This window comes from Taudactylus pleione, unplaced genomic scaffold, assembly GCF_031769625.1.
Source record: "Taudactylus pleione unplaced genomic scaffold, aTauple2 ptg000393l, whole genome shotgun sequence".
Classification (NCBI taxonomy): domain Eukaryota; kingdom Metazoa; phylum Chordata; class Amphibia; order Anura; family Myobatrachidae; genus Taudactylus; species Taudactylus pleione.
In genome coordinates this window covers 314,316-328,184 of record NW_028284794.1, presented here as the reverse complement: position 1 = coordinate 328,184, position 13,869 = coordinate 314,316, and the positions used below count along the sequence as shown (strand labels likewise).

The following is a 13,869-nucleotide window of genomic DNA, read 5'->3' as shown; positions in this document are numbered from 1 at the left end:
GGCCAGCCATCTGCCCCAATTTTAACCCCTTCAAAACTTTCTCCATTGTCACATCCGGCAATTGAACAGCATACTTTAAATTATGGGGCAAGCCAGAAATCACAGGACCCATAACAGGAAAGCAAAAACCTTCCATGAAACCTAGTTTAACTGCTACACCCGACTGCTGGCTCAGAAAACCCTCGTCATACAGTATGAGCATCACATTGAACCCGATGTAGAACAAACCATCCAATGAATCATGTACATACAAAATAGCACATTGAGATGTTTAGAAGGGCAAGTCTCTAGGTAGGCCGCAAAAAACTTTTGCATTCTGGCTAACCAATTCTTGTAGGGACCAGCAGGTCCATTCACCAAACCCACATTAAATTTAAAAGGTTCCAAATCTTCCTTAGCCTTGGAAGTCAGAGCGAATATGCCAACATACCTTCCTAATATGGTCACACATATGGGGCGGAGACCATGGCAAATAGCCATGTTGTCACAGTGCACAATGCTACCACAAGGCATGACCGCCAACCTTGAACTGCAAGCGCCGGATGACCAAAATCTCCATTTGACACCATATTTTAAAACATGTTTTGTTTGTGTATGTTCCTAATGGACAGGTACAAATGTTTTTTCCATGTGTAACCCACATAACTGACATATATGCAATAAAAAAGAATAACATTTAAAGCAATATAGTCAAGCAGAAAACTATGGAGCAAAACGCACAAGTCACACTTTGTACCACATTTATCTATTTTGACATATACCCATTCACACACAAAGGGCCTGATTCAGAAGTTTACGCAATGTCGATTTTTTTTAGTCTCCACTTGCATGCGTCCGAATGGTTACCGCCATGGGACACAGATTGAATTTAAAAGCAGAGAGAGACAATTTCAGAGGACGTTCCATGGCAGTAACAGGGGCGGTGTCTAGCTAGACATAGGGATGTCTCGGCCAGTGACTACATGCTTTTTCGCAGTTGCCCTGGCACCGGCGGCCATGTTCCGATGGACATTCTGAGCAACCATAGAGCTGCTCTAATGTCAGATGTTGTGACCGATGTGCATCCGATGGTTCCGATGGTACAAGGTATTTGATTTGCAGCTAGTGGGCGTCTCTGTACGAATCTCATCGGCTGCGGCATTAGCATAAAGACACAGGTTGCGCTGCGTAAGAAGATGCAGTCGCAGGTGCATTACCATCTATCTCTGAATCAGGCCCAAAAAGAAAAGGTACACCCGCACAAACCCACTAAATGTGGTACACAGCCCTGTACCTCAGGTTTAACAATAGATTGTGCAGGACTCGGATTGGTTCAGATTTTGCCGCCAAATTCTGGGTTTTCACGCCAAATTTTGTGTCTGAGGAAAAAAGCAAAATGTCATCTTTCATTGACAAACATCATCTTTCATGGACTTTTGTCCACGAAAGATGATGTTTGTCCATGAAAGATGACGTTTTGCCTCTTTCTGAGACTCGGAATTTGGCTGGAAAATTCCGAACTTGGTGGGAAAATCTGAACCAATCCGAGTCCTGCACATCTCTAGTTTTAACTCAAAATAATGATTTCATACTGGCCAATTCCTGAGCCTTTTTATGCTGTCGGTAATTACTGTAATGTTTTATTCAGCTGTAGTCTGTCACTTGTACATTTGTAATTAGTAATTGTGTCTCCCTAATGACATAAATAAGACGCTCGGGATAAATTACAAAAAACTCAGCTAAATCCCCCTATGTCATTCCCTGTATAACCTGCACAGTGGGAATTGTCTTTTTTGTCATATACTGTAGTACATACACTGGGTAATTCTCTCTCCCTGTAGTAGCAAAAGGTCAATGGTAATAGATTTTAATGGGAGATGACAACATTACATGCTAGCATAAATACCTAAAGACATGCACAGTATATATAGCATAAAACGCATATGACAGGTGAGCAGCAGCTAATGTACAATGAGGTAAGTCACATCCTTGTCGATAAGTCCTATCACCTGGATATCTGACCTTTCAAGTACCCAAAGTTTGCAAATATTTGCAGAAGACTGAGAGGGAGTGAGTTCCATTTGGGCCATGGATATGAAAATACATAATGATATAGGGCAAAGTTCTAAGCACATATAAATGTATTGTAGACACATGATAATAATTTGTTTGTATATTTGCATGTTACACCAGTTTGCAGTAACACTTTACTGATGGGCAAGATCAATAGGGATTGATGGCGCTGACTGTTCGTATGACATGACGCTTATCAGTTACAGTTTTGTTAATAAAACAAAACAGCTCCATGCATGATAATAACATATACGCGCTATGAGATCATGTTTAAAGATAAAGGGGGAGATGTACTAAGTTCTGGAAAGTGATAAACTACCAGCCATTCAGCTCCTAACTGTCATGTTACAGGCTGTGTTTGAAAAATTACAGTTAGGAGCTAATTGGCTGGTAGTTTATAACTTTCCAATTTGTCACTTTCCAGAGCTTAGTAAATGTGCCCCATAATGCCTACACGGTTAATATATAGCATTAATGTTGACAAAATGTAGGTATTTTTTAAGAACAGGCAATGTGCATTGCATTCAACACACACAGTGAGATATATGGTATGGTATAGTTGTGAATGGGTAGAAGAATGAGAATAAAATCTGAGTATAGCATTCATCATTCTGTATCAGAGAAGTGCTACTGTACGGCTGTACACACAAAACAAGAGCAGTAGTGCTGTCAGGCTATCAGTACTTGCAGAACATGGGCAGATACTTTAAATTTAGATAAATATAGAAAATAGTGATGTTTCTATCTACAATATAGAAAACAAAATAATTAAAGCTCTCCACACTTCCCATAATAAATCCCAGGGCTATTTTTCTGGAAAAATAGTTTCAGGAACTGTGGGTGGAGCTACTGGGGGTGGAGCCATAGAAAAACAATTCAAAACAATCATATAGACATACATTTAGTATTTAGAAATGAAGGCATTTAAAGGGGCCTTTAAAATAAAACTCATCTTATAGGAAATATATTTTGACCCAGAACATTACATTACAGTTAATGAGAGGTTCGGGAACTGAAGTGCTGAAAAATAGCACTGATAAATCCTGTTAGTGCTGTACTATTCAGGTGATCATTGTATGTGAATTGTGCTCCAGTACTTTGTTGCTGAAGAATTTCTCTTAGGACAGGTGTTTAAAACACTGCTGTAAACCTTTTCCTTTTTCACTTTGTTTCCAGGTCGATAACACTTGTCTACAAGACAATATGGCAACTCATTATGCATTACCTTGTTCCGACATCCTACTCCATTGGACGAGGCTGCACTTTGGATACTCCAGAGTTAATGGGCATTTCCTCAAGTGGGGGGATTTTAATTGGAGCAATATTGCCCCTCCATGTTGGAAAAGTGTACCCCAAAATCTTATACACGCAGAAACCAAGGCAAGCCCTATGCAGAAAGTAAGAAACCGTTCTGTAGATCGTGGCGTGTGTTTGCCCTATTTAAGCATCTCATTAGATACTCAGGTTTTCCTAGACGCTCTAGACCAGGGGTCTTCAAACTTGGCCCTCCAGCTGCTGTGGAACTAACATCCCAACATGCACTGCCACCTTTTTGATATAACAGCATGCTAAAACTATGTGCAGTGCATGCTGGGATGTGTAGTTCCACAGCATCTGGAGGGCCAAGTTTGAAGACCCCTGCTCTAGACCATAGTGACCACACATATCCAGATGAGTCCTTGTGCATTATTGCTCGATTCACACTAAATAGCCCCTCTCGGTGCGCTAGTTCCCAGGCAGCTAGGCTGCAATGAAAGTATTTCTCGCACGATGTATGCATCTTATTTACATAAATAAAACAACTGAGAGTGACAACACTACTGTGATAATTTGCACTGATCAATTGATACCTGTGTTTGCGAATGAGCAAGAATCTGTGTACGAATTGTTACAATGCAACTGTTGCAGCTTTTTCTCACACCAAGTTCCGTGTGACTTTGTGCATGTTTAAAAGGAATTCCTGTACAGTTAAAGTCACACCTGAATCTGCAATGCAACTAGGAACCCAAATTTAATGAAAAATATGGTACTATATGCTACACCTTTCATTTCATTCACACTGGGCATCTATACACTAGGGGGTATATTTACTAAAGTGAGAGTTTTTAGAAGTGAAGATGCTGCCCATAGCAACCAAACAGATTCTACTTATCATTTATCTAGCACCTTCTAGAAGATAATTGCTAGAATCTGATTGGTTGCCATGAGCAACAACTCCCCTTGTAAAAACCTGCACTTTGGTATATATGCCCCTAAGTGTATGAGGCCACATCTGTAGGTGTCTGATGGTGATTTTGTTGTCCTGTTGCATGAATTCAGATATTATTATTTGGTCCATTGCAGGTTGTCTTTGGAAACATACCTTCAGGTACATGTGGTAATGTTTGCCATGAAGAAGATAAATCAGAGCCCAGACATTCTCCCAAACACCACCCTGGGCTTCCAAGTCTATGACTCTTGCTCTGTGCTTCAGCGGGAATTGGAAGGAACTCTTTGGATGGTGACGGGAAAGAGCAGAGCTATCCCCAATTTCCGGTGCCAAGAAAAGGAAAGGTTGACGGCGGTCATCGGCCATTCTACCTCCACCTACTCAATCCTCATGGCTCATATTCTTGGGCTGAGCAGGTATCCACAAGTAAGAGGAGTTCCTCTGGTCTCAACCAGCTATTCACAAGTCTTATATCTACTAATGACCTCAAATGCTCTTCTGCAGAAGTTATTTTTTGTCCTGAATTCAAGTTCATAGTGTAAAATAATATAAAGCTAATAAATGTTTTCAACACTTGATAGTTTAATATTATATTCCGAAATTATTTTCTATGGGAATGGCAGCTGAGACCTATTTTGTTCTGAATGCAGGAGATATCGTCAACGTCTCCTGCATTAAAGGTTTAATAAAGGATCCAAATCCTAAAAGATTAGAAAAAATGCAGTTTCTGCTCGTTTTCAGAATGAAATATTTTAATAAATATTTTTTTATGGCTAATATTGACTTAAAGGGGTTGTGTCACAGCTTCAAACATATATATAGTGAAGGATTGATTACAGTTATTAAAGCAAAATTATTACAAGGAAGCAACCAGCAAAAATTTAAACATTTAATAGTTCATTTTGAAATTAATTCTTATGATCTTCAATTCTGAAATAAAAATAATAATAGCAATAGTAAAGGCACAGATGTGTCCTCATACGCCTAGCATTTTTGCAACAAATAATGCGATTTAGACTCTCTTCCAAGGCTGATGATTCTCAAAATGTCATACCCTTTCCTGAATTTTGAAACTTATTCGCATTGTAGCCACTCTCATATTATCTTATTGTGTCCTAGGTGTACTAGGCTTAGTAATTTTGTCACAAAGGAATTGGTACAATGTCGCAGATTAAGCATAATGATGCACAAGGCATGGCTTACCCTTTATCAGATCTTTGTATTTTGCCTTTTTACCCAGATTAGCACACAGAAGAACATAAAATGCCTGTATCCAGGTTACCTCTGCATTGTACAATTGTCACATTACAAATATGATGTTAGTTTTGTGAAAAATAGTAGTGACAAATAGTATTTGTGGACACATCTGTAGTAGTACTTGTAGTAGTATTAATAGCCGTAAAACCTCTATAATTATTATTATTATTATTATTATTATTATTATTATTATTATTATTATTATTATTATCAATATTAATAATAATAATAATAATAATAATAATAATAATAATTACCAGTAGTGTAATTGGAGATGTGGTTACTTAGACAAAATGGAACAATTACACTACTGGTAAATAATAATAATAATAATAATAATAATAATAATAATAATAATAATAATAATAATAATAATGAGGACCAAGTTTGAGAACCTGTGTTCTAAGGAATACTGTATGTGTAACACTTTGCTGTATAAAGGAGTACCTACATAATAAAAAAAAAATGAAAAGAATTTCAGAGGGGCAGATACAGACCTACATCACTAGTAGTATTAACCCAACCCATTCTCTATTGACATACCAGTTTGCACAATTAATAACCTAGCAACATTCCCTAACTGGTGAACCACCCAATAATTACCTTGGACATGTTCCTCCATACAATGTGTCCCTGATTCAATGGTGGAACCAATACCCATGTTTGTGCAGTTGAGTGATTATTTGCTACTACACATACACAAAATGTCCTGAAATCCCTATGGCGCATCCATTTCCCTGAGAGACTGCTGTTGTGTAGGGAGTTTCTGGTATTAGAACTGGTGCTGCAAAACCATGGGTGTTCTTCAGTGGTGACTAGGAGGTTGTCTGAAATGAATGCAAAAAAAAAGGCCATTTCACGGTCATGCTATAGGAGTGTCCATGCAACACATGGCCGCAGTCACAGAGGCCATGTTTAGAGCAAGAAGACACTGCACTTGCCATAAGCTGTCGATGGTGAATGCTATGGTGTGCTCCTTGGTGGAGTGTTTATAACCCTCGGTGGAATTGCACTGTCTGGCGCACAATAGTACACTAAGGAAAGTCTAAACTCAGCATATGTATATTAACGCAACTGCGACTCCACAAAAAGTTGTAACTGTGGCTGCAATAGCATCCACCCCTGAATCAAACCCAGAACATTTTATAGAAAATGGCTCCTTAAGAACTGCATATATAAGCTATGTAAATCTAAGAAAATTAAAGGTTTAAAAAATTAACCAAAACACCAGTTTCTATCACATAGACCTACTAAGTGGGTGACTGAGCTTTTAAAAATAACTTGTTACATGGGTTTTAATAAAAAAACATTTTTTTTTTTATATTTTTGTTAAACCAACAGATTAGCCACTTCTCTACCAGTTCTCTCTTGAGTGACAGGACACAGTTCCCATCATTCTTCCGGACTGTGCCAAGTGATGCCTTCCAATCAAAAGGACTGGCCCAGCTTGTATTACATTTTGGTTGGACTTGGATTGGGTTGGTGGCACTAGCCAATGACTATGGACAACAGGGTATACAGGTTATTAAACAAGAAATTCTTAAATCTGGGGCCTGTTCAGAGTTTACAGAGTACATTCTGATCAGTCCACCCAATTACAACATTCCTCACATAGCTCAAGTTATTAAAGATTCAACAGCACAAGCCGTGGTTGTCTTCTCCACCGATGTCCACTTTTTACCTCTACTTGATGAGCTTTTAAGAAGAAATGTGACTGAGAAGACATGGGTAGCCAGTGAAGCTTGGTCAACCTCTTCACTCTTTTCTTCTGAAAAATACTCCAAGATTCTAGCAGGAAGCATAGGTTTTGCTTTCCACCATGGACATATCCCAGGTTTCCGGGAATACCTTGACCATGTAAACCCTGTGGAGCTACCAGAAAGAGATTGGAACTGGATGTTCTGGGAAGAAAGTGTTGGGTGTGCATTTCTAAACTTTGAAAACTTCACATTCCCTAGAGAGAGGCCACCAAGAAACTGCACAAAGAAAGATCCAGTGGAGCATTTTCAAGTGTACATTAGACAGGCATCCAGCATGCGAATTGCATACAATCTTTACAGTGCAGTGTTAATGATAGCTAGTGCTTTGCATGACCTGCACATGTGCAGACCAGGGACATGCCAGTTTACTCACCAAAGCTGGGACATGAAGCCATGGCAGGTAAAATCTAGATCGTGATGATAATGATGATGTTGGTAATGCTGATAAGTTAGGCTGAAATGTCCTTAATAGACAAACCTAATTAAAAGTATACAAATATATTTTTCCCACATGTATCTGAAGTATATAAACGTACATGAGTGTATTTTTGTGTCAATGATCCATATAAGGGTAGGACGATGCATTTTACAAACTAAATGTAATAAAATTAAAGACACTGGGCACGATTCAATACAGATCGCAACCGCAAAAGTATACGCAATCGGATGATTGTTGCATATTGCTCATGCGTATGCATCGCAGCGTGCATGCGCGATGGCTACACTGTGATCACACTGTGATCGCGCAGAGCACGGTAAGCCATCGCAGAGTGAATGACAGGTTAGGGGTGGTGACGGGGGCCGTGATTGGAGAAACGCAGACATGCCTGACCATTTTGAACGCCGTTACATGAGCATGCATAAATTAGCTACTGCGACGGCATACATATCTTGTGTACTCACTGCATGTGATGAGGTTACCAATATCTGTGTAAGGTCAGACCTGCTGTAATTGTGTGTGAGGGGCCGATGTTACTCGATGTTCTCGATGAATACTCAAGACTAAGACTGCAACATATTACCGATGTGAAATAGCGGTAGTGGGCGTTTCTACGCTGGCTATGTGACAGCATTGCGATATCATTCATTAGCATATTTTTGCAGCAGGTCTCATGCGTAATTGCAGCTGCGATCACAATGGCGATTCGTAATGAATCAGGCCCACTAGTCGCATTTATTTATCTGCAGTACTTAATATTTTAGTGGGAAGGGTCCAACTTGCATTTAGGAGATTAACAAATAATATCTTGTATTCTAAAAATGCTCAAACTAGTTTTACAATATCTTACATCAAACAAGATATGCAGGGGGGGCCTTATCAAATCTCAGAGAGAGATGAAGTGAGAGAAATAAAGTACCAACCAATCAGCTCCTATCATTTTACAGGTCGTGCTAGAAAAATGACAGTTAGAAGCTGCTTGGTTGCTATGGGAAACTTCTCCACTTTAGCTAGGTGAGAAACTAGGTTTTTGAAGGCCCCATAAGAAAAGTTTGTAAGGGCCCCTATGTACCACCCAATGGTGAAAAATGTACAACAGAGGTTCCCAAACTTGGTTCTCCAGGCACCCTAACAGTTCAGGTATTAAGGATAACTATGCTGGGGCACAGGTGACTTAATTAGTACCAAAGTCTTTTAATTTAACCATCTGTGCTCATCCATGAATATCCCTAAAACCTGGACCATTAGTATGCCGTGATGACCGACATTGTTAATCTCTGATATAACACATATAACAAGGAAGATGGACACTCCTCAGCTCTGGGCCCATAGCAGCTGTACCCCTTGTACCTATAGTAGTTATGCCCATGACTTTTTCTCTCTAAGATATGATATATCTCATACATCTTTGCATCTTTGCAATCTTCCAGCAGATTCTACAATACATAAAGAAAGTCCGAATAAAACTGAGCACTGGCAGGGACATGTTCTTTGATGGCAATGGGGACCCTCCTCCTGTGTACGATATCATCAACTGGCAACTGGGCCCAGGGGGTACAATGAAACAGGTCACTGTTGGAAGTTATGATTCATCAGCCTTAAATATGAATATAAGTGCTTTAAAATGGGCCACAGGTAGTCTCCAGGTAAGGGAATGTGTTGTAAATCACAGAATTGTGATAGAGAACTACAGTAGCTATGTTGTCTGTAACAGGAAATCATTGAAAATATATTGTAATAGCATTATCTTGAACTATACTGTATCATGTTATACATAAAACTTTTGAATTATTGGAGATAGTATATACATCATGCTGCCAGCTCTGCTTCCTTGTATGAGAGTCAATGCCTTGCTAATGACACCAGTGTCAACCCTCTACTGGAGATAAAGACATGGACCCTGAAGATATCTGTGTTTTGCTTTAACTAGTGGTCATTGGATCACAAGTCCAAGTGGATCCTCCTGATGGAACACACTGGTCCTCTACTGAACAAAAACTCCATAGAAACGCAAAGGGGTCTATTATTCACCGGGGGCTCTATGGTTCCCTATGCTGAAGTATCCACCTCGCCACAGGGGTTACTTATTGCCAGAGCATTTCAGCATTGCTCCTGTGTGGGGACAACTGCCCCGAAAAAGCAGCTGTCCCCACGATCAGTAACACTGCTACTTCTGCAGCAGTGTTACTAACCTGTCCCCGTTGACGACTTCTGTGCATGTGTGACCTGGGGTCAAACAGGCGCAAAGCCACTGAGGAGGCAGAGGGATCCACACGGATTCCTCTTCGCAGCCCCCGAACTTCTTCCCATGGGAAGGAGCGGGTCTCTGAGAACAAGTGCCATCTGAAGATAGCGTTTGTTCTCACAGGCAGACTCCAAAAACTTTCCGCTTTTGGAATTTGCCGAATATTAGGTGGTCCTATCAGTCTCCTGATGAGTTACTCATTACCTTAAATATGTGGAAACTACAGTTTCTCCATTGTTAATGGGCCATTAAAGGATGATGAATGGACCCCATAGACCAGAGGTTCCCAAACACGATCCTCAAGGCACCCCAACAGTTCAGGTTTTAGAGATATCCATGGTTGAGCACAGGTGGTAAAATCAAATTGACTGAGGTACTAATTAAGTCACCTGTGCTCAACCATGGATATCTCTACAACCTGAACTGTTGGGATGTCTTGAGGACCGTGTTTGGGAACCTCTGCCATAGTCTTTAATGAAGAAAAGGCCTAATCAAAACCGGAATGCGATTTATATGCACATTTAAAATGAGGGCTTTCTTGATGCTGGTAACCATGGTTTGCAGTTTCCATTATACCCATTATCAAGCTTCTGTTTCTGATCACTCTTTGCTCCATTTATGGTACAGTATATGCCACACAGTAGCAAATCATAAAGTTTACAATGATTTCTATAAATCTAGCATAGACAGTAGTAGAAAGTAATTTTAACATATAAAATGCCAGTGAGTAAGAGGCCTAAATTGACAACAAACACTTCTCATGCCTTTAATCGTCGAGTTTAGCAAAGAACAATATGTATGTTAATATGACTAAGGCTGGGTACACACACAAAGATTTTCTGTCCAACCATCCAACTAGTTGATTGGTTGGAATGAAAATCTGGTAAGGTATGGGAGTAACTGATGATCAGCAATTTGCTCCTAAATGCCAGAAAACAGATGAAAATGGACGACAGACAAGTTTGTTAAATGTTTGATTTAAACAATTTGTTCAAACAACAGTTTTTATCAATTTTCCGGCATTTAGGAGCAAATTGCTGATCATCAGTTACTCCCATACGTTACCAGATTTTCATTCCAACCGATCAGCTAGTTGGATGGTTGGACAGAAAATCTTTACGTGTGTACCCAGCCTGTGATTAAACCTCTGTACATGTTTCTATATATTGTTCATAGGTCCCTGTATCTGTCTGCAGCGAGAGCTGTCTGCCAGGTTTCAGGAAGGCACCTGTCACTAGGAGACCTGGCTGCTGCTTCCAGTGTGTCCCTTGCCCTCTTGGAGAAATCACCAATACAACTGGTAAGTCTATAATTAGATACCAGAGAAATCCATCATTTATATGTACAGTATATGAATACGTCTTTCATAATGTTTGCCTCCTTTTCAGATACAAATGAATGCTCCAAATGCCCCTGGGGTGAGTGGCCAGGTCAGCAAAGAGATAAATGTGTACCAAAGCCCATTGAGTATCTTTCATATGAAGAAACCTTAGGTGTAATTTTGATGTCCACCAGCATCACCTCTTCCCTTATTCCATTGGCTGTTCTCGGTCTACTTATTCATTACAAGACAACACCTCTAGTCCGAGCCAACAATTATAATGTCAGCTGCCTTCTACTCGTTTCTATGTCTCTCTGCTTTCTTTGTTCCCTTGCATTTATTGGTTACCCGAGCCATGAGAAGTGTCTTCTACGTCAAGTGACTTTTGGGATAACCTTTGCTCTTTGTGTCTCATGCATCTTGGCCAAGACCCTGATGGTTATGATTGCCTTCAAGGCCACAAAGCCAAACAGTGATTTAAAGAAGTGGGCCAGTCCTCAAATGTCATATACAGTTATTGGCCTGGCAACCTTCGCTCAATTGTTAATAAGTGTCACATGGTTGTCCCTGTCGTCCCCTTTCCCTGAATACAATTTGAATGCAAAATCTGGAGTCCTCATTGTTGAATGCAATGAAGGCTCACCCACTGCATTTTGGTGTACTATAGGGTATCTAGGTCTACTAGCTCTTGCCAGCTTTCTTGTGGCTTTCATGGCCAGAGAACTTCCCAGTAGCTTCAATGAAGCCAAGTTCATCACCTTCAGCATGCTGGCCTTCCTTAGTGTCTGGGTGTCCTATGTTCCAGCCTCGCTCAGCACCAGTGGTAAATATACTGTAGCAATGGAGGTGTTTGCAATTCTATCGTCTAGCTGGGCCATGCTCTGTTGCATGTTTGCTCCCAAATGTTACATTATTTTGTTCCATCCCAATATGAACGCAAAGAAGCAACTCTTGGAGAAGAACTAAGATGAAAAATGCCACACACCAAAGGAATAATATTATTATTTTTACATGTACTTTGAATATTGAATGTTGATGACCAGCCTCCATTTTTAGAAATAGAAAATCTCTGATTGTGTTAAATTCTTTGTCTCCTTTACAACTTATCAGTATTAAAAACACCTTTGTGTTCGTTCACTGAAGAGAAAAAATCTGAAACAATGTTTATCTAATCTTTACACATGTGCCTACTACTTAAAATTAAAACCAAGGACTTCATTTACTAAAAAGTTTCATCACCAAAACGAGTGATAAATGTCACTGTGTATGATAAATGGTGCTCCAGCCAATCAGCAACCAACTGTCAACAGTTAGAAAAGTGACAGTTGGGAACTGATTGGCTGGAGCAACATTTATCATACACAGTGACATTTATCACTCGTTTTGGTGATAAAACTCGTTAGTAAATGAGACCCACAATGTGCTAAGGTTGATCTGCTGCCCAATACTACGTCTGTTATTCTGTATATTATGAGAGTTATGCAGCTTTTGCTTTCAGGGCCTGATTCAGTACAGATCGCAACTGCAATCACAGCAGCGAATTTGCACGCAACAAAAATGCTTGAAAAAGTTCAACCGCCATAAAGACGCCTGCTACTACTTTCTCACTTCCATCCACTGTTACTCTTTTGCATAAACATGGGAACCATCGACACACATAGACCACTCAAGCAGCATTTACAGCAGGTCTGACCTGCCCGCAGACATTGCAAGTCTCTTCGCACACAGTGGGCTCTCAAGCTGAGTATGCAATTGCAGTGGATAATTTATGCACACCCAAGCAACGGTGTTCAAAGGGACAGGCACACCTGCGTTTTTCCAAACATTCCCCGTCATACCCCCCAACCACTCACAACCTGTCATTCACTATGAGATGGATTCCTCTGTGTGTCCGTAATCGCATTGCTATTGCAGTGCTCGTGTAGTGCGGCTTATATGCATGCACAATGGCAAACGATCGCTCGATCTGTGTATGTAGATGCACTTGCAATCAGTACTGTATGAGGCCCTTAATATGTATTCACGGCAGTGTGCCAAACACATTCTCCTCAGAACCACAATGCGACACTCCATGACTGTCAATCACACTGTAGCCAGATCATTGCCACCACCGACAACAGTAATGTAACTTGATGCACGTTGAGTACGTTACTAATACGATATTAATAATGGACTTTTAAGACTTCTATTGTTTTCTCTGGAAGAGATTCTGTACCCTTAATATACTCCAAGTAGTGTATTTTAGTTACCAAATATATATGACTCATTGGCCGTGTGATACCAACAACAGCAAGAAAAGTAAAAGTGTTTTATCGTATGGTGAACCTGTATGTAGAACAATTCTTACAACTGTATTCTACAAGTATTGTTCCATTAATGTCAATGTGACAAGTGAAATTGATGCTAAGTGTATAAGAAAGTGGTAACGTGGTTGTTTTCCCAATTTACAGTAATGGGAACAGAAGAAACTTTGCCGATAAAGTCTACACTACAGTAATTCTTTAAGTTTGTAGTTAACATATCTGTTGGTGCAAAAGTGTAACGGGACAATAAGGCGTGAAGGCAAAGGATGCACAAGGTAATAGC

General features: G+C 40.0%; 1 protein-coding gene across 1 annotated transcript; it reads left to right on the top strand.

Annotated features, from left to right (window-relative positions):
- Positions 1 to 1,950: 1,950 nt before the first annotated feature.
- Positions 1,951 to 12,249, top strand: LOC148506827 (extracellular calcium-sensing receptor-like). Its single transcript, XM_088446076.1, has 7 exons — positions 1,951 to 1,955; positions 3,229 to 3,450; positions 4,396 to 4,687; positions 6,860 to 7,678; positions 9,151 to 9,363; positions 11,139 to 11,262; positions 11,351 to 12,249. Exons 1-7 carry the CDS (start codon positions 1,951 to 1,953, stop codon positions 12,247 to 12,249), a joined length of 2,574 nt encoding a protein of 857 aa, XP_088302202.1.
- Positions 12,250 to 13,869: the final 1,620 nt, after the last annotated feature.